Source organism: Sciurus vulgaris (assembly GCF_902686455.1).
Source record: "Sciurus vulgaris genome assembly, chromosome: 11".
Classification (NCBI taxonomy): Eukaryota; Metazoa; Chordata; class Mammalia; order Rodentia; family Sciuridae; genus Sciurus; species Sciurus vulgaris.
Genome location: NC_136472.1, coordinates 49,569,455 through 49,593,045, shown reverse-complemented (window position 1 = coordinate 49,593,045; position 23,591 = coordinate 49,569,455). Strand labels below are relative to the sequence as shown.

The 23,591-nt window shown below is 34.8% G+C and overlaps 1 protein-coding gene and 1 long non-coding RNA gene across 2 annotated transcripts in view; one reads left to right on the top strand and one right to left on the bottom strand.

Annotated features, from left to right (window-relative positions):
- LOC306638667 overlaps positions 1–23,591 on the top strand; it is a 356,225-nt gene that overhangs the window by 161,999 nt on the left and 170,635 nt on the right. The window lies entirely within an intron of this gene.
- Positions 1,767–5,303, bottom strand: FANCF (FA complementation group F). The gene has a single exon (XM_079101870.1). It carries the CDS (start codon positions 5,236–5,238, stop codon positions 4,162–4,164), a length of 1,077 nt encoding a protein of 358 aa, XP_078957996.1. The 5' UTR covers positions 5,239–5,303; the 3' UTR covers positions 1,767–4,161.

Sequence of the window (23,591 nt, the reverse complement as noted above, 5' to 3'; positions counted from 1 at the left end):
ATTTAATGAGAGTACACAAGAAAGAGGAAATAAAGCTGTTGAATTTTAAGACATCTCTAACATTTAAAAGTTGATTAGGAGAGCAGGGACCAGGATGTTCTACTGGGAAAAATTAGTTGAGAGGAGACCAGGACAGAGTATTGTGATATAGGTCATAATTATAGGCTTTCAAGTCCAATTTCAAAAAGGTGGCAATGGTAGGGAATAGCTAATGCTCCTGAGAGGGCAAATAACTCAATGGCAGTAAAGTATCCTTTGAATTTGGCATTACAGGGATGACTTGTAAAATTGACAATACTTACTCCAGAGAAGTGTTGAGAGTATGTTGGTGTGAGATTAAAAGGAAGCATTGGCTAGATATTCCATAGGCCTAATTGCTAACAACAAGTAGATTCTCAATAAAACACATCTTTAACACTGTTTGAATTAGAGACAATAAGGGAAATTCCCAAATCACATAGTAAATAAACTAAAGCCAAAATTCTTACATTAAGCTAGGAATCTGCCAAACTGGCCCTTCTTAGGGCTTTCTATACTTACTGCATAAGCATTTGAAAATGACTTTCTGGTAGAAAGAATAACCTATTTAGATTTCCAAGTTTCCATAGTTAAAAATCAAATACATGTGAACTCAAAGAAATTACAAACAAGTAAAGAAACTAACTGGCATGAGAATAAACAGAATAGCTTTTGATTCCAAGGGAATTTAGGTTCTGAAATGATTAATACAAATTATAAAATAACAATGCTAAAAAATAAAAATGGAATCACACACACAAACACATGCACACACACACCAAAGCAAGATTATTAAAAATGGCCATGCAGATATGGGAGGACGAAAAACTAAATGAATTTCTGGGAAAAAAATGGTGTTGAAAATTAAAACTCATGGCTTAAATATCAGATAGAACATGCAGAATTACCAAGACTGTATCAGTACTAATTTAGGATTACAGGGTTGTGGATATGACAAAGAAACCCTGAATGGTGATCTGGATAAAAAACAGTAGAAAAAAGTTAATCTCCTCCCATGTAACAAAATAGGATATACAGGTGGGCTGCTTTGCCTCTGTGGACATGTGAATTCATCTTTGAGTCTACAGCAGTTGCTCTAGTCATCTTTAGTCATATGATTCCCGGTGGCTTACTGGATTTTCCAGTCCACTAAAAGGTGAAAATAGAGCATTACAAACAAAATGACTTTCTATTTCTAGGGTGTGAATTGTTAGTTGTACACATCACTTCTCCTTATATCAAAGTAGCCAAAATCTAGTGTTATGGGTATACCTAACTACAAAGAAAACTGGAAAATTTACTCCCACATAGGGTGGTCATTTCTAACTAAAACCTGGGGGTAGGATATTATTACTACAGAGAAGATGGAGAAATGGGCCTGGATAATGATAGCAGTTTTTGTAGTAGCACAAAGTCATTTGGTGAAAGAAGCCAGGAAAGAGAGTTAATAGAAGAGTGGTATAAGAAGTTCTAATATAGTCTGGATCAGTCATGGGAGAGATTATAAAATGTGGAGGAAAGAAAACACTGGGGGATAATGGCTGGGAATTGCTCAAAACAGAGAAAAACAAAAATCCTTAGAAAAATGAAACATAAACACATGTAACATGCAAACTAAAGAGAAATTCACAATTACATATACTATAGTGACTACAGACACTGAACCAAGGACCATCTTAAAAGAAAACAGGAAGGGATCACTTACTAAAGAACTATAAGTATACTCAATATCAACAATGAAAACCAGAAAAAAGTGAATATATTTAATGTGTTAATCTAGAACCAGATACACATCAAAACGACCTTCTAACATTGACAAACATTTGTATATAAAAATTAAAAATATTTATCACCAAGACATTTTCTCCAAAGGAATTTCTGAACAACAAAAAGATGGTAAGTAAACCAATGCCAGTATTAATATCTGAGGAAAAAAAAACTTGGGATTTACACAATAACTGAACTACAAAATAACAAAACTGCTAAAAATGTAGGTAAATCAAAACACACTTGTCTGCATAAAATATTAATTATACTATTATAATTTGCTGGCTTTTTTAGAATAAAGAACAAAACTCAAACACTGGAAAATAACTTGTGAGTTTAGTGATAAGATAGCAGACTTAGTTTCCTAAAATCTATTATATCATTAGGAAAGGGGATTGAGATATTAAATAGTTTCAGATATTTTTAAATTAAATTAAATATGATAAAAATATTCAGAGTAAAAGCTCAGATGTGGAATATCCCAACTGGTAGAAGGAAAAATAGAGTAAGAAAAAAAGAGAAACAATGTAATAAGGCAAAAAAAACCTGAGAAATAAAAAATGAGAAATCAAAACAAACAGAAATTTAATAGGACAAACCACAAAATAAATATTTCTAGATTTTATAAAGTTGTCCATATGTTCACATTTGTATAGTTGTTTCATATTTTCTCCCATTCTATACATGGAGTCCTAGAGAGAACTAGGCTATTAAATTTAATAGGAACTTAACAAGTATTTCATATTGTTTAAGATATAAGAAAACATACAGAGTAAGGTTCCAATGATAATTTTATACACTCAAACATTAGGAGGAATAATACACATACCAGACACTGTGCTAAACTCTTGGAAAGAAAATAAATAACAGCTATGACTTCTACTCTCATGTTGCTTTTTTGTGTGCCCTTGGGCATTTCACTTCATCTCTTTCAGTTTATACACATAAGAACATGGTCTTGGAGCACAGATTAAATCAATAAGACTATATATGTACCAAATATATCATGGAATTTAAAATAAGAGATCAACAAATAGTACAAAAATGGATTTTAAAATGTTGTCTATATCAATCTTATCTTAAATCATAGTGTTCAGATGTAGCTATAGCAATAGAGGAAAGAGTTCAAACTGCTACTGCCTTGCCATGGCACAACTCTTCATTGGGTTGTTTCTTGAAATAAGGCTTGTGTAATTAACAGAAGGAGTTGCTTTACTGTTTTTGGTAAATGCAATCTAAAAATGGTCTACCTCAATTAGTGCTAGAAAAAGGAATCAGACCACAGGCAATAAGAATTTGCTATTGTTCACCTAAGATTATTTTAGAACATGTACTTACTAAGGGAACATTACCTCTAAATTTTACTACAAAATAAAATTTTCTACAAGATAATACTCCTTTTGTTCTAATTTCATTTCTGGAATCGGAAACTAACTTTCTGAATATCAGCATGTCCAAACACTCTTGTTATCAGTTAACCTGGATATGGACAAAAATGCCTTGATTGCTGGAAAGTTATATATCCCTAATAAAAATGACTAACTCATTCTGCTAGTTGAGGTATACTCAAGTAAATTAAAAAACTTAAATTCCTACACACAAAATAAATACTCCAAACTGTCTTCATAAGTCTCTCACTAAGGGAAAAACAATAAAATTTAATTATTTTTAAATTGTTTTTAATTATAGATACACACAATACCCTTATTTATTTTTATGTGGTGCTGAGGATCAAACCCAGTGCCTCACACTTGCTAGAAAAGTGCTCTACCACTGAACCACAACCCCAGTTCCTAATTATTTGAGTATAAACGTTCACTTAGTAAGAAGTAACTGTTGCCTAAAGTTGTGTCCTACTAACCTAATTAATGGCAGAAGGAACGACAGGGTCTTCTAATTTAGAAGTTTGATTCTCTTACCATCAAATTTATATTAATACCCAAATGAATATATTTGCACTCACTCTGCTTTAAACATTCTTTATGTATTAAAGTCAATATTTTAAATTAACAAACTATGGGTCTTTCAGAGAGCAGTAATTCGCAGAAGTAAGAAACAGAACAATTTTAATGTATGTTGAGGCAACTTAACTAGTTAGACTAGATCAACAAGGTCAAAGTTCAGGGCTTAAACTTCAAATTGGCTAATAAGTTTTTCAAACTAACATTTCTGACAACCATGTTATTGGTTAAAGAAAACTCCTCACTGGTACTGGGCAGAGGGAGGGACCAAACTAAGAGTAAACCATACTAAGAAAAGCTGCTTTTTCCTTTTCAACATTGAATTTTCGTTTTGTACACTAAATATTCAAATAACAAAAGTTGCTCGTGGAGAATTAGTGCTTGGCTTGGGACCTAACACAGACCAAATGTGGTATTATGCACTACTCTGAAGAGCTAACAACAGGTCTGTCCAGATGCTAACACCAGGAACTTCGAAATCTCCATCCTGCGCCTTGTAAGACTTGAGCGCAGTCAGAACTTCATCTTTCAGAGGTGGGGGTGCCTGACAGAGGCTTTGAAACCTAGTGTACAACTCCTGCCAGGGCACATCCTGAGACTCCGCTCCAACCCACACGCCCTTCTGAAGGTCGTAGTGCAGATGTCGACTCCAGTCAGTTAGCACACTCAGATAGGCATGAGAAAGCGCTGGGTGGCGACTTGCCACCGAAGTCAAAAGACCCGCAGGGACGTTGCGGCAAAAGGCACCCATGATTTCCGACTTGCCCAGAAGCCAATGGACTAGATCTTGACTCCCCTCTCTAAGAATCTGGGGGCTACCCAGTTCCAACGCCTCTCCCTGGGACCGGGGAGACAGCTGAGGCTCCAACAGCGCCACCGCTACCACCTTCAGGAAGTTGTTCTGTGGCAGGCGCTCCCACAGGCTGCAGAGAAGTTTGCCGGGATCCCCCGCTTCGGCTTTCCCCACCTCCTGCAGACGCTCCAGCAGCAACTCCGCCTGGGTCTTCATCAGTGAGTCCTCCTGAAGATTCGGGTTCTCTCTGTAGCCATAGAAGCGCAGCATGTGGACCGCAGACCCGCGGCGGGCGAGGCTGGCCAGACTGTCTTGGAGCGTTTCCCCGTCGGCATCCGGGACGCCCCGGCCGGGAAAGAGTTGCTGCAGCAGGTAGTGACAAGCGGCATCCCCTAGAGCCGGGTTCTTCAGCAGACGTAGAGACAGAAGGATGTCACAGTGCGCAAGGGCCTCAAAGTTTGTCAGTCCAGGGACTGTACCCGCCCCAAGGCCGCCCTCCTTCCGCAAGCTGTGCAACTGCCTATCCAGAGTTGTGCGGATGCTCTCATGGCTGCAGAAGCGCTGGTAGACGTGGCGCAGGTAGCGAGCCCACTGTAGAGCCCTGCGCACGGTCGCCTGGTCCCAGGTGCTTACGTGGGGGGTGCGGGAGACCGACAGCACCTCAGAAAAGCGCTCCAGGTGCTGCAGGAGTGGATCCATTTGGCGCGCCAAACCCTTACTTCCGCTTTCACTTTAGAGATGGCTACTCTCTGGGTGCCGATTGGAGTAGCCATGAAATGATACGCCCATCTCCCACACTATTGGACAACGTTCATGTCAATCTTACAGCGGCTTTATCCGGGTTCCTTGAATCTGGGAAAATTAAACTGGAGAAAAGTTCTGATCTGTTTGCATTTTCTTTCCTGCTATGGAAAAGGCTGTTAATGGGAAGAGAGTAGTTGTGGGGCACATATATTGACAATTCCTGGCTGCCAGGCACAAATGTCTCTGCGCTTCCTTTCGTTTTGGAAGTATCCCTGTGCAGAAATTGTCTGAGATTTTCCTAAAAGGAGGAGCAGTATTGAGGCTTATCATAATTAGGGAATGCCAGAGACATGCTACTTCATGTGAGGAAACGTTATTAAATGAAATTTTAATATCAATTTGAGAAAATATACTGGCTGCTTTAGTCAACTTTTTTCCTGCTGTGACCAAAAGATCCTACCAGAACAATTGTAGAGGAGGAAAGGTTTATTTGATAGAAGGCTGGCTCCTCCGGGCTCCAGGTGAGGAAGAACATCGTGCCTGAAGAGGGTGGCAGAGCGAAGCAGCTTACATCATGGTGATCAGATAGCAGAGAATAGAGACTCCACTCTCCAGACACAAAACATATACCCCAAAGCCACGCCCCAATTCCCACCTCCTCCCGCCACACCCGACAATTTCAATTAATCCCATTAGGGATTAAATCACTGATTGGGTTAAGACTTTTACAATCCAATCTTTTCTCCTTGGAACCTTCCTGCATCCAAACCATAACACTGGCCAATTTATACGGGCTCTGTGCTAAATTCCCTGGTTTTTGCTTGTTCTTTCATTATTAGAACTGAAGTCCAGGTTAACTGAAAGAAAAAAAATCAACTTCAAGAATAATATTTTGTTGAATTTAAAATTTTATTTCAAAATTTCACTATCATTATTTTATAATTTCCAAAGGAAAATAGCTCTGATGATATGTCACAAAAATAACCAGTTGAAGGAAATGGCATTTAAAAGTACATAATAATAAATGTTTGCCTAAAGACTTACAGAAGAGAGAGAGAAGACCCATTCTTGAGCATAATTAAGATTATCTACTCATGGATGGATTTAATAAATACTAACTTTGCTAACACCTAGGGTTTTTATTGTTCATGGGCCGGCAATAGTTTTGAACTTACTGAAGTTGATGATGTATTTAATAATTCGTTATGGAAGATTTTCTTTCCAGTCTTAAAACTCTAACCAAAACTATTCTAAGTAGGCAGAGGGTGTTTCGTTTTTAATAAATAAGGGGAAAATTATAAGGAAGAATCATTTTTCACTTATTAAAACAAGATTCCAACACGTTTTAAAAAATAAAGCAGTGCTGGGTGCTGTCACACACACCTGTAATCCCAAGGGCTCAGGAGGATGAGACAGGAGGATCTTGAGTTCAAAGCCAGCCTCAGCAAGAGTGAGGAGCTAAGCAACTCAGACTCTGTCTCTAAATAAAAATACAAAATAGGGCTGGGGACGTAGCTCAGTGGCTGAGTGTCCCTGAGTTCAATACCCAGTACCCCCCAAAATAAATAAATAAAGCAGTAGTGTTCATAGTGATACTTCAGTTTAATTATTTGACTATTATCTGCCCAAACTCTTACTTGGTCCTAAAGTAGTAATTTTACCCTAAGAATATCATGAATCTTAAAATCCTTTGTTTTGGCTACTAGAAATTTAGATCTAAATGTATAACCCACCTTTATCAAATGTGCAGGCATCAGTAATTCATTCATTATTAAACGATTACTATGTCACATAGTGCAGTGCTTCAGATTTAGTGGTATATAAGATAAATGCAATCCTTGCCTCACTGGAGAAATTAATCCTTTACAATTTAAGAGAGACATTAGACTAGTAACCTCAATAGCAACAGAAGAATATAACAGAGTATGATCACCAAGCCTCAGGTGAGGTAAGTAAAGCCTCCTTAAGATACTGACTTACTCTCTCTGCTTCCTAGTGACATGTCTGGAGTAGCTTTCCTCCATCATATTCTTCCTCCATGATGTCCTACTTTAGGCCCAAAGCAATGGGAGTGGGCCATCTGTGGCCTTAGACCTCTGAAACTGAGGAAGGAAGGAAGGAAGGAAGGAAGGAAGGAAGGGAGGGAGGGAGGGAGGGAGGGAGGGAGGCTAGCTCAGTGACTCCAGCCTGTATGCTGAAGAGTTTGGCCACCTATGGGATGAAAATACGGGATCCAAGTTTGATAACATTGGCATAAAATGCCTTGGCTAACAAAGAGAGTGCAGGTCTCAGACAGCATTGACGGGACGCCGAACATGGTGACTGGCTACACAACAGAAATATGAAGAGCATTATCAAGAAACAAATATTTCAAAACTGAGAGAACAAAAACCATAGAACTGAAAAGCAGAAGACATGAGTTCGTAAGTTATAAAGTAAGATTTAACTTATTCTTAATTTTTGCTATCCAGCATTTCTTTTGATCTTGCTCTGATTCCATACATTCTAGACTGTTCAGTGGATTTATAATAAACTATAAATAAAAGTAAATGTTGCTTATAAAATTATGTAAAAATATTAAAATTAAACTTACATTGAGGAAAATAAAAGGAACTGACTTCTCAACTGGAAGTTTGAAGAATAAGTGTTGAGAAAAACTTTAAAGGTCACAGAAACCTTTAATATTTTTGCAGGTACTGGTACTTGAGAGAACCTGACCTAGTCAAGGAGTGAAAAAATTCCAAAAGAACTTCAGTTCAGGATGGGGAATGAGAGAATACAACAAGAATAGTGGAGATTAACCCATTTTGTCCCATTGTCCCAAATAAAAACTTAAAATATAGCATATAAATATATAATTATATAACACAACATAATAACAATGTGATGATATTACTATAATACTATATAAACTCTAGGTTATGATTTCCAACCTATTTTAATTCCTCTGTGTCAATTGCATTGAAATTGTTCACAGAATTTAAAACTTGGGACTTAAGTGGTTAAATTCTCCAGCTTCATATCTTTGTGCTTTTTAAAATTCATTTTATTTTGAATCATTACCTCAGTATTACAATGTAGTAGGTTCCTACTTACTTAATATTAGCCCATTTTTATCAAATAAACATAATATCCATGATTTCCCTTCTGGCAAAAAAAAAAAAAAAGAAGCTCAGGGTTTGGGTCTTCTCCTTAGTAATTCATTGACATCAGCAAAGTTCAATGAGCATTTATGAAGCTCTTATTCTAAGTAAAGTGCTAGGGACTGAAAGATGATTAAAACAAAGTTCCACACTTTAAAAAACATGTATTCTTCAGGTGGGAAGGGGCACAGAACTATTTAATTATAATGCAGATCAAATTTTGTGTATTTTTTTCTTAGAAGTTTTCATAGGGGATTGATACTTAGTTTGTGTCTCAAAGTGAACAATTATGACAAAAAGAAAAATTTAAGTGAGAAATAAAAAACTGAACATGACATATGAATATGTATAATGTGTGGTATGAAAACAATCTCCCATTTCTTGGTTACAATCTAAATTCCTGGGATGTGGTAAATTAGTATAGAGAGTAGAAGGCAAACGTAAGTATAAATTATTAAAATAAGATATCATTCAAACCATGGGACTTGAGCAAAATAAACAAGCAAGCAAAGGAGGTATTCACAAAGAACCTATTTCATAGGCCCTGGAGAGAATTAAATGAGGTCATAAACATACCAGGGTGGATTTTGTGGCTGCCTTTTAGTAATCGTTCTACTACCACCACTGTGCAAATCCAAGTAGTTTGGGTAACTGATCCCAGTTCAGCTCTATGGTAGGGCCTGCTAATTTTGAGCCAATCATGTTAACTTAGTAATTAATTTAACTTAGTAATTAATTTAGGAACCACTCTTAAACCTATCCATGTATAACCTTCCCTTGTGACAGAAATTTGTTCAGTAATGGCCAGATGGAATGGTTCCATTCAATTAGACTCAGAGGATGCAGAGAGGTTTCTTACTTCAAAGTTGAGATAGATGAGCACTGATAAATATGAATAGACACCCAAAAGAGATTGTGAGTGTGTACAGGCATGCTTATGAGATAACTTTTCTTTTTTATGTTATTATATGTAGATATGAGGCCCAAATCCACCACAGCATCTCCTCCCTAGGGCCAAGACAATCTCTAGAGTCAATAAGAAAAATTAGGTCAACACAACCTATAATCTAAATCCATATAGGATTGTGAAACCATACTGCTTGTACTACTACAAGCACTTTAGAAAAGTGTGTGGTACACATACGCTGGTTATTGTTGTTACTGTTAATAGAATAAAAACTTCCAGATACACAACTTCAAGTCTTTCTAATTCTACTCCTTCCAAATATAAAAGAGTAATCACCAACATCATTATGGGAAATGGTGGAAGAAATTTTTTCAAAGATGAGGCTTGCTGCAGTAACATTTATTTCTGGTTCTAAAAGGTCTCTAATAAAATTTCATTCAGTATTATTATTACTTGAAAAGCTGAGTTGATTTCATTATTTAAGTTAGGTCTAACTGGGGGGTTATTTTAGATATGCAATAACTCAAAATTATAAGATATGCAATCAAGATACCAATGAAAACAAATTATTCTGAAGTTCTTTTATTCTACTCTGAGCAATATCATACCACAGTTTTCTTTCCACAATTTTAGCTACCTCAGGTCAACCACAGTTGGAAGATATTAAATGAAACATTCCAGAAATAAGCAATTTACAGGTTTAAAATTGCATACTATTCTGAGTAGCATAATGAAATCTCATGCCATCTGCTCTGTTGGGCTTCGGACATGAATTTTCCGTTGGTCCTCTGTATTTATCCTGTTTGCAACCTTCCTTCATTGTAATATCGGAGGGTAGCATCATTGCTGAGATGGAGAGAAGTCTGATAGTCCACCCTGTGATCCTTTCGTGGATGTGCACCACCACCAGGACATCCATTCAGTGGCTAGAGTGAGTATACTTTGCAACCTAACATGGGCACACAGGCCCAAGAAATTAGTGACTATTCTGGTATTACAGTGCTTATGTTCAAGTAACACCTTTTTTTTTTTTTTTTTTTTTTTACTTAACTGAGTCTCCAGGGTACAAAAGTAGTGAAGCAAAGAAGGCATCAGGGAATAAAACATGGAAAAGCAGATTAACTCTACTGCTATGTGGAAAAACTGCAGTACAAATAGGAAAAAAAATTAAAAATAAAACAGTGTAGATGGTGATCAGCACTACCTTTGGTTTCAGGCATCCACTCGGAATTTGGAAATATCCCCATGGATTCACTAAATTCAACCCTCTACTTTATAAAGTAACATTTTCCCACATGAACAAGCACAACAGAGCTCCACACTTCTAGGAAGGATAGACATAGAGGGCTGTGTCCTCATTCAGGAATCTCTGTAATAGCAGGAAAGTATTTAACCTTTTATTGTCACTCTGAGAGCAAATACGACCAGGGAATACACTGGACTCTACCTTCATCACCTTACTCAAATCAAGGGTAAGAATAAAACTGTATGCTTTAGTCGTAATACTAAAGAGCAAGCTGGCACAATTTTTGAGAGATCTCTCATAGAAACGTTATAAACATTGTATTTGCTATTTTGGAGTGGCAATGTAAATTATCTTTCTGAAACTGAGAATAAAATTATTAGGGAGATTTACTTCAGTAAAATCACAACTTCATTTCATTTGTTTCATTTACAAAAGAGGTAAAAATCAACCAATGAATTGTAGTGGATTAAGGACTTCAGGTATATAAAGGAGAATCTGACAACTAGGTTTCCAGTCTTATATTCTATGATACTGCAACCTGTCTCTGATCAGTCTGTCTTGTGTCACATGTCACATATTACAACTAGCCCTTGATCAAATGTAGAACCCCATTTGAAACCTTAGAAATATTAAATTTGCACACCTAATAGAGAAATGCACACCATATTTACCGTTTATATCCTTAGAATTGTTTTCAGAAGGTTTTTAAGACACTGAAATTAAACAAATATTTCTCTGGCTCTTGAGCTTCCCAGTCAGTGCATAATGGAGTTACAAGATTGAGGTACTGATCTCCTTTGGCTTTGGAGCATAGCAGTGACATCTGGGAGGCTAGAGTCATTGCTGAGATGAGAAGAGTTCTGATAATCTATCCTGTGGGCCTTTCTTGTATGTGCACCACCACCTGGACAGCCCATCCAGGCTAGAGTGAATACACACTGCAACCCAACAAGGACTAGAGAGTCATAAATTTTGTGAGAGTCTCACATGTCCAAGGAGAAAAGAGCAGAGTCCTGTAAATTCAGAGGAAGGAGGTGGAGGAGGGAACAAAGGAGGGGATCCTCTTATGGGCACAGTTCTAGATGATGGTTCCAAATCTGTTTTCATAATTTAAGACAGAGTGTGTGACTTTGGTCTTACAGTTAGCATCAGAAAGACTGTTTTATCAGTTCATCTATATTCTGGAAATTAGAATTCCATCAACAGTTTGAAATATCTATTATGTGAAGTTTTGTTTGGAATTGAAATTTATTTGCATCAGCAGAGTAATGTTCAATATTTTTTTTACATTTGGATAATTTTAATTGACAGAGCTGGAATTAAAACCTAGGTTCCTAGATTCAAATCCAGGGCATTAAACAACAACAAAATCAACACAACAATGAACAACTGAACAGTAGATGTGCACTTCTTAATTTATATTGCCTTCATAATGACTGAAGAGACTTTAGTTATAATTTATCTGATTATGATTCTCACAATTTATAAACTTTACAAATTTTGAAGGCTTTATAGCTATTCAAAAATGGTCTTTCCAATTTTATCAGCAACATTTCTGGTCAATATTGATTCCCAAGAATATGAAAGATAACTGTTCAAAAGTCTTCATCAGGAATTGTGACTATTTCAAAAATAAAAAAAACTAATATTAAAAATTACAGTTGTGAAGAAACAATTGTTTTCTTAAAAATACAAAGTCTTAAATTAGAGGAACTTTTATATAAATTCAATATTTATTCATTTATTTTATCTTTATTTTTTTGTCAGTGTTAGGAAATGAACCCAGGGCTTAATGCATCCTCTGCATGAGTTTCATCACGGTACCACATCCTTAGCCCCTTAAATTTAATCTTTTAAATATTCTCTATTCACACTATCATACAAAGTAATTTCAAAATTTTCACCAAACATTTTGTATGTGTCACCCAAATCTACTTTGAATGATTGCCTTGTGCTTTCTTGTGGAGAAAGGGTTAGGAAGCACTCCTCTAACATAAGCCTTCTAGTACAAGGAGCTAAGGAAAGGGGGCAATTGATTGAGATTAGCTGCTTACGTTTTTTTGAAAGAGAACTAGGAGAAAGTTATTTGCTGTTTGTCTTTCCCATGTCCCCCACCCATTCTCTTCTTTCTTTGCCCTGCTTTGACAGAGAAGTGGCTTCATCCTTACCGACTATCAGCCTTATTTCCTGGCCCTGTAGCTTTCTACTGAATTGACCAATGGGATGAATTAGTCAACAGCTGCGAGGACTAGAGGAGAAATGTGTAGGACTTTTCTTCCCCTGCTCTCTGCTGCTCCTGAATTCTGATTCCTTTCTGCAGAAGATCTATCAGGCTTCCCTGAGCTTGAAGTAACTAAAACATATTACCCCTCGCAGCCTTAGGAACATCTGCTGTTGCTAATCACAAAATATGCTAACATACCCCTGTCCTTACTCAAACTTATAAATATGGTTCTAATAAGTTATCTTCAAAATACCTGTGCGATATGCCCTTGTTTCCACCAACACCTGACTGACACATTGCCTGATTTCTCAGCCATTCTCTTAAATGTAAGTTATGATTCAACTTAATATTATCAATCAGTATGTGTTTGGAGAATGATGCATAGTTCAATATAATGATTCTGAAACCCTGTCATTATCACATACTGTTGCTAATTTATGACAAAATCATCATTGTTACAGTGATGAATGAATGTCATATGGCAATGTGAAGTCCTTCCATAAATGTAACTAATTGCAGGGGGGAAAGAATATTCCTTATAGTCTGGGGCGTGTTTGTAGATGGACTCCAATTATGAAGACATTAGAATATCTTACTAAGGAAATATGCCTGTGGTCACCTGGCATTCAAACTCTATGGGCAATTTTGGAGGGAGAAAACGATTAGATCATATGTGTTACAAAGTGTTTTAGAGAATTGATTGTCACGAACTGTAGGACTGCTCATTAGAGATAGAGTTCCCCCAGAAAAATATTACATTAGTAGTGTAAGCAAAACGATGGACTCATTGAGGAAGTGGTGGAGGAAGTATTAAGGAGAGGTCAAGAGAGTGATGCTATGATCTGAAAATTCTTTCTGAACAAGAATCAACAAATACTAAAGGCGAATCAAAGATTATTCTGTGTTTCCCCAAGTAAATAATTGGGTGAAGTTTCTTTACCTTTAATTGAAAGTACTATCAATTTGGACTGATGCCAATAATGATGAATAAGAAAAAAAATTTCATAGCAGAACATTTTCTCAGTGAAAAATCTTATGAACTTGGTTTTTAATCCTCAAGTTCTATTTCTCTTTGCAGTCTTTTGGATTTCCTGGAATAGTCTGTTAAATACAAGAATAGGTAATTATAGAATACTGTGTGTTCACAAGATATCTAGAAATAATTTTTTTGTCAGTAATCTGTACCAGCTCAATACTTTTTAAATTTTATTTTGTCAATATCTTGTAATTGTATTAGCAATAACGTATTTGAAAATTTATATATTATGTAGAATGTAAACAAGATGATTCCGTGTACTGAAAAATTATATTTTTGTTCAGACACGAACTTACCAGGATGTTTTATGAGTACAAGAAATAATCAAGAAGTTTCTCTGTAGACCCATTCCATGCTCTGTAGTTGGGTTCAAATTTAGAAAGGAAAATGAAAATAAAAGAACAAGACACACTGCTGCATATTTTAGCCTATCACCCCTTAGTCTCAGAGCCTTTAATGACTCCTTATTGCTCAAGGCATAGAGTCCATAGTTCTATGCTTGATTTTGGTTTTGTTTCAAGTTATCTGTTTTTCCTAACATTTCTCTACATAAATTTACGTAATGAAGTTTGAATGAATGAATAATGTGAGAATCATAAAATGTTTCCATGTTTAAGTTTTATTAATTCCTGAGATTTAAATGTAGATGAAACTTGGTTCAAAGTCTACCAGAACACATGTTGATGGAATAAGATATAGGTTTTTAAAAACATGGTTTAAATTATGGAAGAAGAAGAAGAATTTAATCAACAATTCCCCCTCATCCTTAAATAATCTTCAGTTTGATTCCCAGAATCTGAGCATTTAATTTGATACTTCTTGGATTCCTAATATTCAGAAACCACCTAAATACTTGTATTAGTCCTACTGAAAGAAGTTGCTCTGAGTTTTCTTATTTTTATATTTTTCCACTTTGTGGATGTCTGTTTATTAAAATATTTATATCAAAGGAATGACAATGAATGTCACTGACATAAATTATTTTGAAACTGTATATCAATATATAGATTTACATTCACATTCTATGTATTTATTTATATAGGTATGTATTTGTATAGTAGTTAATGGGAAGAACATCCTAAGAAGATAGCTGAAGTAAACAATGAAACTAAATTTCTTTTAATATTTAATTTTTCTTTTATTATTGATGATTTTATTTTGTTTTCTTATGTTCAAACCAGAAAGAAAAATATGAATTAGGTTGTCTTTTCCTTTGAATTAAAGTTGGTTTTCATGGATGGGAGCTCTGTAATAATGTCTGAATGCTTTTATTTTTATCCAATAGTTATCAGCATATTACTATATAAATACCTGCCAGGAAAGACTTTTATTTTCTGGTTCAATAACTTTTTAAGTGTCTGTTGTTCCCATTTTCAAGTCTCCAAAACTTTTATGTGAATTCTTTCAGCACATTTTTTTCATTATTTCCCGACCTTCTTTTTTTCTGGATGGCTGAAGTTTCCAGACATATAACCAGAAATGTCCTAAGAGAATTAATATATAAAAAATTAAAGCCAACCAAATGGAAAACAAAAAACTATACATGTAAAATACATGTATACTGACATGAACATTCATAGATAATTTTTCATAGATTATATGAAAAATAATGGGTGAATCTAATTTTTCTTATTATTCTTTTATTAAAAAGCAATCATGGTTAAAAAATTATCAAGAAAGTTGCTTGTTTTTAATTACTTCCAGACCTAAACTGAGTTCTTAGATTGGACTGGTCTGTTAATAACATTAATGTCAAGGAGTGTTTTCACCAAAGTTTCCTTGCATTTCAAAATAAACTAGATGAAATAAGACAAATAAGTGATTAAAACAAAATTTATAAGATCACAGAGGCATTCTATTGGAATATAAAAATCCTTTTGGTTCTGATGTTATCAATTAATAACCAAATTTTCATTTAATAAAAATTCTACAAGGAATATTCCATCAGATTTAAAGAAGAGAGCTCATGTAAAAGGAGAGGAACTTTTGAAGTTAAGAGTACTTAGCTAATCTTTCTTTCCCTTTTATTCTTTGGAATAGATTAATGAATTCCTGTTTTCAAAGTTTGTATGTCATTATTTAAACAGATCTGGTGGATGAAAGTTCCATTTCCTTCCTATCTCATAATATGGTGTGCTTTCACTATTCTCCTCATTGATATTATTTCACTATTTCCCTATTTTATTACTACTGTACATAGAGGAGCAGATGTTGACCATTGAGCAACATCTTTATTGCCATTTTTTTCCTGTGAAGTGAGTGGAAGGTTGGTTGATCAAAAATTTATTTTGTACTACAAATATTTGACCTGGATTCATTTGAAGACTTTTGTATTCCATGACCAAATCTACATGTTCCAAAATGCTAAGAGTTCACAACAAGAAAGAATTCCTGAGGGAACTGTAGAGTTTAAAAAAAAAGATAAAAATAATAAAGGCAAGTTTTTATACTTATAAAATCATAAATATATATAATGTATATACACATCATATATATATATATATATATGGCAGGTTAAATTTGACTCTATAATGAAAGTTTAAAGAGATATTATCCTAAATAATTTTGAATAATTAATATCGTAAATAGAATCCTAAATATCCTAAATAATGAGAGTGATTATAACCAATGTACTATAATCAATGTAATGATAATAGTAGAGATTAAAATATCATTTTAAGCCCCAAATGATAAATTTTAAAGTAAAAAATTTCATTAGTTAAAATTGTAACTTGGGAAGTGAAACTTTTTATTAACTTTTTTCTAGTTCAAATAGTTTTCTGCTCTTGGTATTTTTAGTAAAAATAAATATTAATTTTATCTTATTCATTTGGTAAGAAAAATGTTTTATTCATTTCAAAATGTTTTATTCATTTAGTAATGTATCAGTCTTCTACCCAACCAGGAGAGCATCAGGTAATACCAGTAATTTCATGTGAGAAATTATTATAATGAACTCTAATTTCTCCTCTAGTTCTGATGTGATGATTTACTTGGTTTGTTTACAGATTTTAGCAAAAAGGGGGAAAGAACCTTAAATTAATTTTAACAGAACGATGTAATGTCTCCATACTGCACTTATGGATCATTTTACCTTTTATTGCATATACTAGTTGCCAAATGTTTCCTTATTCAGCTCTATATTTTGGAGTCTAAATCTAGCATGCAAATTCTAGAAGGCCAAGTATTTTTAACTTCATTTATGTATTTTTTTATCTTTTAATTTTTTACAGACTGCATTTTGATTCATTGTACACAAATGGGATACATTATTTCATTTCTATGGTTGTACATGATGTAGATTCATACCATTTGTGTAATCATACATGTACATAGGATAATGATGTCTGTCTCATTCTACCATTTTTTATACCCCCTCCCTCTCATTTCCTTCTACATAATCTAAAGTTCCCCCATTCTTCTCTCCTTCCCCAACCCCCACCCCCATTATATATCATTCTCCACTTATCAGGGAAAACATTCAGTCTTTGTTTTTTTGTGCTTGGCTTATTTCACTTAGCATGATATTCTCTAATTCCATCCATTTATTTGTAAATGCCATATTATTATTATTCTTTATGGTTGAATAATATTCCATTGTGTATATATACGACAGTTTCTTTATCCATTCATCTGTTGAAGGGCATCGAGGTTGGTTCCACAATGTGGCTATTGTGAACTGAGCTGCTGTAAACATTGATGTAGCTGTGTTACTGTAGTATGCTGATTTTAACTCCATTGGGTTTGTTATTTTATCGTTCATTTTTAATTGCATTCCATTATGGTCTGGTAGGATACAGGGTAGGATCTCTATTTTTTTTTTTTTTAATTTACTAATGGCTACTTTGTGGCATAGCATATGGTCTGTTTTGGAGAAGGATCCATGAGCTGCTGACAAGAAAGTATATTCACTCGATGGATGAAATACTCTGTAAATATCCATTAACTCTCTATCATTGATTATATTATTTAGTTCTATAGTTTCTTTGTTAAGTTTTTGTTTGGAGGATCTATCCAGTGGTGAGAGCAGTGTGTTAAAATCCCCCATTATTAATGCATTTTTATCTATTTGATTCTTAAAATTGAGAAGTTTTTGTTTGATGTACATAGATGCTCCATTGTTTGAGGCATAAATATTTAAAATTGTTATATCTTGTTGTTTTATGCTTTCCTTAGCAGTATGAAATGTCCTTCTTTATCCCTTCTGACTAACTTATGTTTGAAGTCCACTTAATCTGATATGAGGATGGAGATCCCTGCTTTTTTACTGGGTCCATGAGCATGATATGTTTTTCCCCATCCTTTCACCTTTAGTCTATGGATGTCTTTTTCTCTGAGATGAGTCTCTTGAAGGCAGCATATTGTTGGGTCCTTCTTTTTAATCCAATCTACCAGTCTTTGTCTTTTGATTATTGAGTTTAGGCCATTGACATTCAGGGTTATTGTGATATGATTTGTATTCCTGGTCATTTTGGCTTATTTTTGGTTTCTCCTTTGATTGGCTTTTCCTTTAGGGTAGTTCCTCCCTTTGCTTACTTGTATTGTTGCTTTTCACTTCCTCCTCATGAAATGTTTTGCTGACAATGTTCTATAGTGCAGGCTTTCTATTTGTAAATTCTTTTAACTTTTGTTTATTGTGGGAAGATTTTATTTCATCAATTCTAAATGTTAGTTTTGTTGGGGAGGATTCTTGGTTGGCATCCTTGTTCTTTCAGAGCTTGAAATATATTGCTCCAGTCCCTTCTTGCTTTTAGAGTCTGGGCTGAGAAATCTGATATCTGTATTGGTTTCCCCTTATATGTAATCTGACACTTTTCTCTTGCAGCCTTTAAAATACTATCTTTATTTTGTATGTGAGATATTTTCATTATAATGTGCCTTGGTGTGGATCTTTTGTAATTTTTTGTGCCTGATGTTCTGTAAGACTCTTGTATTTGATTTTCCATTTCATTTTTCAGGTTTGGGAAATTTTCTGATATTATTTCATTGAACAGGTTGTTCATGCCTTTGGTTTGTATCTCTGTACCTTCCTAAATCCCAATAATTCTTAAATTTGGTCTTTTCATGATATCCCATAATCTTGGAGGTTCTGTTCATGACTTCTTAACATCCTCTCAGTTTGTTCAACTTTATTTTCAGGATTAAATATTTTGTCTTCATTGTCTGAGATTCTGTCTTCCATGAGATCTGTTCTGTTGGTGATGCTTTCTATTGAGTTTTTAATTTGGTTTATTGTTTCTTTCATTTCAAGTGTTTCTATTTTTGTTTTTTTTTTGTTTTGTTTTGTTTTGTTTTTTCAGAATCTCTATCTCTTTATTGAGTGTTCTTTTGCTTCCTGCATTTGTTCTTTTAACTATTTACTGGAATGGTCATGTATTTTCTGCATTTGCTCCCTTATCTCATCTTTTGCTTCACAGATCATTTTATGTATGCAGATTCTAAGCTCTTTTTCTGTCATTTCTACTGCCATGCTAACATTGCGTTCTATCACAATAGCATCTTGGTTTGTTAGGGACACTTTCTTCCCCTGTTTTTTCATATTGTTTGTATATATTCCCCTCTAGCATGAAGATCAGAGATACTGAAGTTCCCCCCTTATAGACTTATTATGACCCTGCAATTTTCCACTACCTGTCCTTTGAAGGGGAGATCAATACCAGTAGCACCCAATAGAAAATTCAGTCCTGAACCAGACAGCTCCTGTAAAGACTTTAACATTATTGTAATGAACAGGATCAGTTAGATTACTATTTACAGTGTTTCTAGTTGTGAACAAGAGGATGGTGAAGGGTGTAGGATGTAAGTGAGTAAATAGAGGTACCTGTCAAAGGGCCTCCAGTCTCCTGTAGGTGTCTCAGGAAGGGAGCCGCCCTTCCAGTGATGATGACCACACACTCAGGGGTAATTCAAAATGCCTGCAGCCCCCAAAGAAGCTGGGAGCCCCAGCGAGGGTGTCCTGAGTCAGTGTGGAGGCAGGTGCAATGTCCCTAAGCAGAACAGGGGCAGGCAGGCAGACTCAGTTACCAGCCTCGTCCTTGGTGTGGGAGCAGGCTGGGGGGCTCAGCTCCGGTCCGACCTTGGTGTGGGTGGGCAGGCTCAGTGACAGCATCTTACCTCAGTTCATTTATGTATTCTTGAATTTTAAAATCTCATTAGTTATATAGTCAAGAATGTAAACTATGAATATTAATCTAATATCCAGATGATAGGAAACTAGAGGAACTTTTTATGTAGTATTAAAGGAATATGCAATTGAAACTTCCAACAAAATCAGTTTCGAGGAAGGCAGAGTATTTTGTAAGCAGAGCGATATAAGCTCTTTGACTATGTTAAATTGTATTTGCAATACATCTTTCTGAGAAGGTAATTCAGAAAGCAAAACCTACTACATCCACCATCTATGGTAAATGTTTCAGTTAAGTAATATTGACTCACTACCCAACATGCTTTCTAGTTCTCAGAAAAGTTCTTCCTTCATTTCATTTCTTCCTTCCTTTCTTTGTACTTCCTCCCCCTTTCTGTCCCCCTCTTTTTCTTTCTCCCCACCTTCTCCTTTCAGCTTTTTCTCCCTTATATATGCTCATTTCTCATCGACTCCAAATTATTTAGTGTAGTTTATGATTTCAAACCAGTCAGAAATATATAGAATCTTTATTTTGTGAAGCATCCTAAAAATTTGCACCTTACTTCTAATTTAACTAATCTAATCTCATTTCTATCTTAGAACAATCTCGTTTTTTCTTCTCTCAGCTGCTGTGCACCTAATGTATATCTGGAAGCACTCTTCCCTTCTAGCTCATGTGAAGCACTTCCTTCTGTGTTGCAATATACAAATCAAGTTATTTCTATTGCCAATCCAACTTATAGATGAATTGTTAATTTGTCATTTACTATTTATTGATTTTTAATACAAATCAGCATTTTTTTTTATTATAGAAATCTTTGATGACATAACCGATCACCAAGCAAGGTATATCACTGCCTCTAGGACCAATAGTCCAGGTTTAGTGCACAGGGTATCTCCTTCACAAAAGAGGAGAGAATACACAGGTTAATTATATTTTTGAGTGGTTGGATGCATCCAAGTCCAACTTAACTTTCTTGACTGTAAAGACTGTGTCTTTATAGTATTTTCAGTGTCCTCTGTACTTTCTATACTACCTTTCATGATGTAGGAATGCAAGATAATGGAGTGGAAAGAATATGAATATTCTTACGTAGGGAAACACTTCACATTAGATCTTAAACTCCAGAAGGGAAAAAACTAAATATTTATACCTTTGTTTTCTGGAACAATCACATAGTCAATATTCAATAATTCTTTGTTAAACTTAACAAAAGTTTGAAATCAGATAGACCTGGGACTAATGCCAGTGTTTTATTTTTATAGGTATTTTTATGAGTTCATATTAGTTATACATAATACTAAGGTTCCTTTTGACATGATTATATAAGCATGGAATATAATTTGCTCTAATTCAGTCCTCAGTACATTCCTTTTCCCTCCTCCTTTCCCTCTCCATATTGCTGGTGTTGTTTTTAACTTTAAGTGGGATTTGACTTTTCTGTATTTGTTTCCTCATCAATAAAGAGGAGATAATTACATTAATCACAAAGATATTATGAGGTCTGAATAATGCTTATACCTAATACAGTGATTAGTACATCATCTATGTACAATTGATATTAGCTAATATCAAAGTGACCTAATTAACCAACATGGTGAAAAAGATGTTTAACTCAAAATTGGGTTAAAATCTATGGTATAATCATCACTTACAGTTTCATTATTTTTAAAAACACTTTAGTCTAAATTATGTACATCATTTTTCTCTCAAAGTAAGTATAAAATGACTTGTAAGAGCACAGATGCAAGTGATATGAAAAAAATCATAATTTTAAATCATCTACTGTTTTTCTGATAAAGGACACATTCTTTCTCAGTGCAACATCTCCCTGAATTATTAATCATGACACTCAAAGGTAAACCAGAAATCGTTAAGGTTAACATAAAGATACATACTAATCTTCAAGATTAGAAAGTGACAATTTTCATCAAAGAAAAAAGCAAGTGTGTAATGCTTAAAACTTAGGTAATAACCCAATTTCCTAGAAAATTGGAAACTTTAGTTACACTATTATGAATCTGAAGTTCTTGACATGGTGTTCAAGACCATTTAAACCCTGATCAGAACCTCATCTCCCACTACCACTTTTCGTCATTGGCACCCACAGGCTCTTTAGATTGCCATCTTTTCCTGAGACTACTTTCTCAGGCTTCTGTGCTTGGTTCAATTCCCCACACCCACCTTATCCTATGAGGGCCACTGAACCTTGGCACCCACCCTCATTCTCAGAGACGTGCCTATCTTTCTTCTCTGTGCTATCTTGTGGAAAGTCACAGGTATTTGTATTTAGTACTTATTTCATTCTGCATTAGGCTAATTCTTTAGATGTCTCTTTCATGGATAAAAGTTCTTCAAGGAAAATACTGTCTAATTCATCTTTGTATTCCCACAGTGCCTATCTTAAATACTCAATAAAGATTCCATAAATGTTTAAGAGCAATATAAAAACACACTGAGGTGATATTATGGTATGCAAGAAGCATTCCAAAAGCACTACCAGAGCCTCCATCTACTTTTATGCTGGTTCAAAAATTGCTTCAAAGTTCCTGAAAAGGAAGAACAAAACCAAAAATCACTGCACATTTTTTAAATCATAAAACCCCAAATGGTGGAAACTGCATTTGTTTTGGAAAAAAATTAGTGTCTGTATTCATCAAGACATCTGTGTAATTCCCATACATAATTTCATTCCATTTATAAACTCTGCCTTAATGAAAAAAAAATTAATGTATGGTTTGGCAGTGTTTATAAGTGCCTTGTGTGCTTGCTCAGCAAAGAAATTAAACCAAAGCATAAGATATAAATCATATTCTTTCTCAACAAAGAACCTAACTGTATTTCCTTACCTTCTACATGTCTAGAAGGACCTCAAAATCAGCCTAACATTTAAAGCTGAGTAAGCAAGATTATATCAATCTGAAAATCAGGATTTTATCAATTATTATACAGTCTGGGGAAGTGTGCAAACATTTTTGTCTATACTTTTGCTTTAGGTTTTTGTGTTTCCTGTGCCTCTTGACTCATATTTACTCCCTGTTATTTCATAGAAATAGTCTTACTTAAAAAAATGTTTTAATGGGTGGTATCATTTTCTGAATAAAGTGTGGTCAAATTCGATAATGAACAAGAAGCAAAAAAAATCCTTCAAAATAAATTGAGTATTTTTCATTTTGACCACATTTATAATTTCTGCCAACTGAAAAACCATAGCACATACTAGTTGCTGATATCACATCTGATTCTTGGTCTGGATTTTTTGGTCTTAAACATGGCTACATTTTCTGAAATTGAAGCTATACATAGTCTCCTTGTGGGTGCAGCCACATAAGCCATGAAAGAAGGGAGTTGAGTATCTTCTCCACTTTTGTTCTCTATTCAGCACATGACAGGCACCAGCACCAATTAGGAAGATTTACCTAAGGAATGGACTGTTGAGAAAGATATCTGTTGAATCAAGGAAGTGTGGTGTTAGGAAAAAAATAGCACAGAGTTGTGTAAAGAAGAAATTAGGCAAATGTAAAAAATAATGTCCACATAAGAAGACAACAATGCATAATTTAAGGAAACTACTGAACCTTTAAAAACATACTTAAAAAAGCATCTAGAAATAATTTTTGTGCCTTC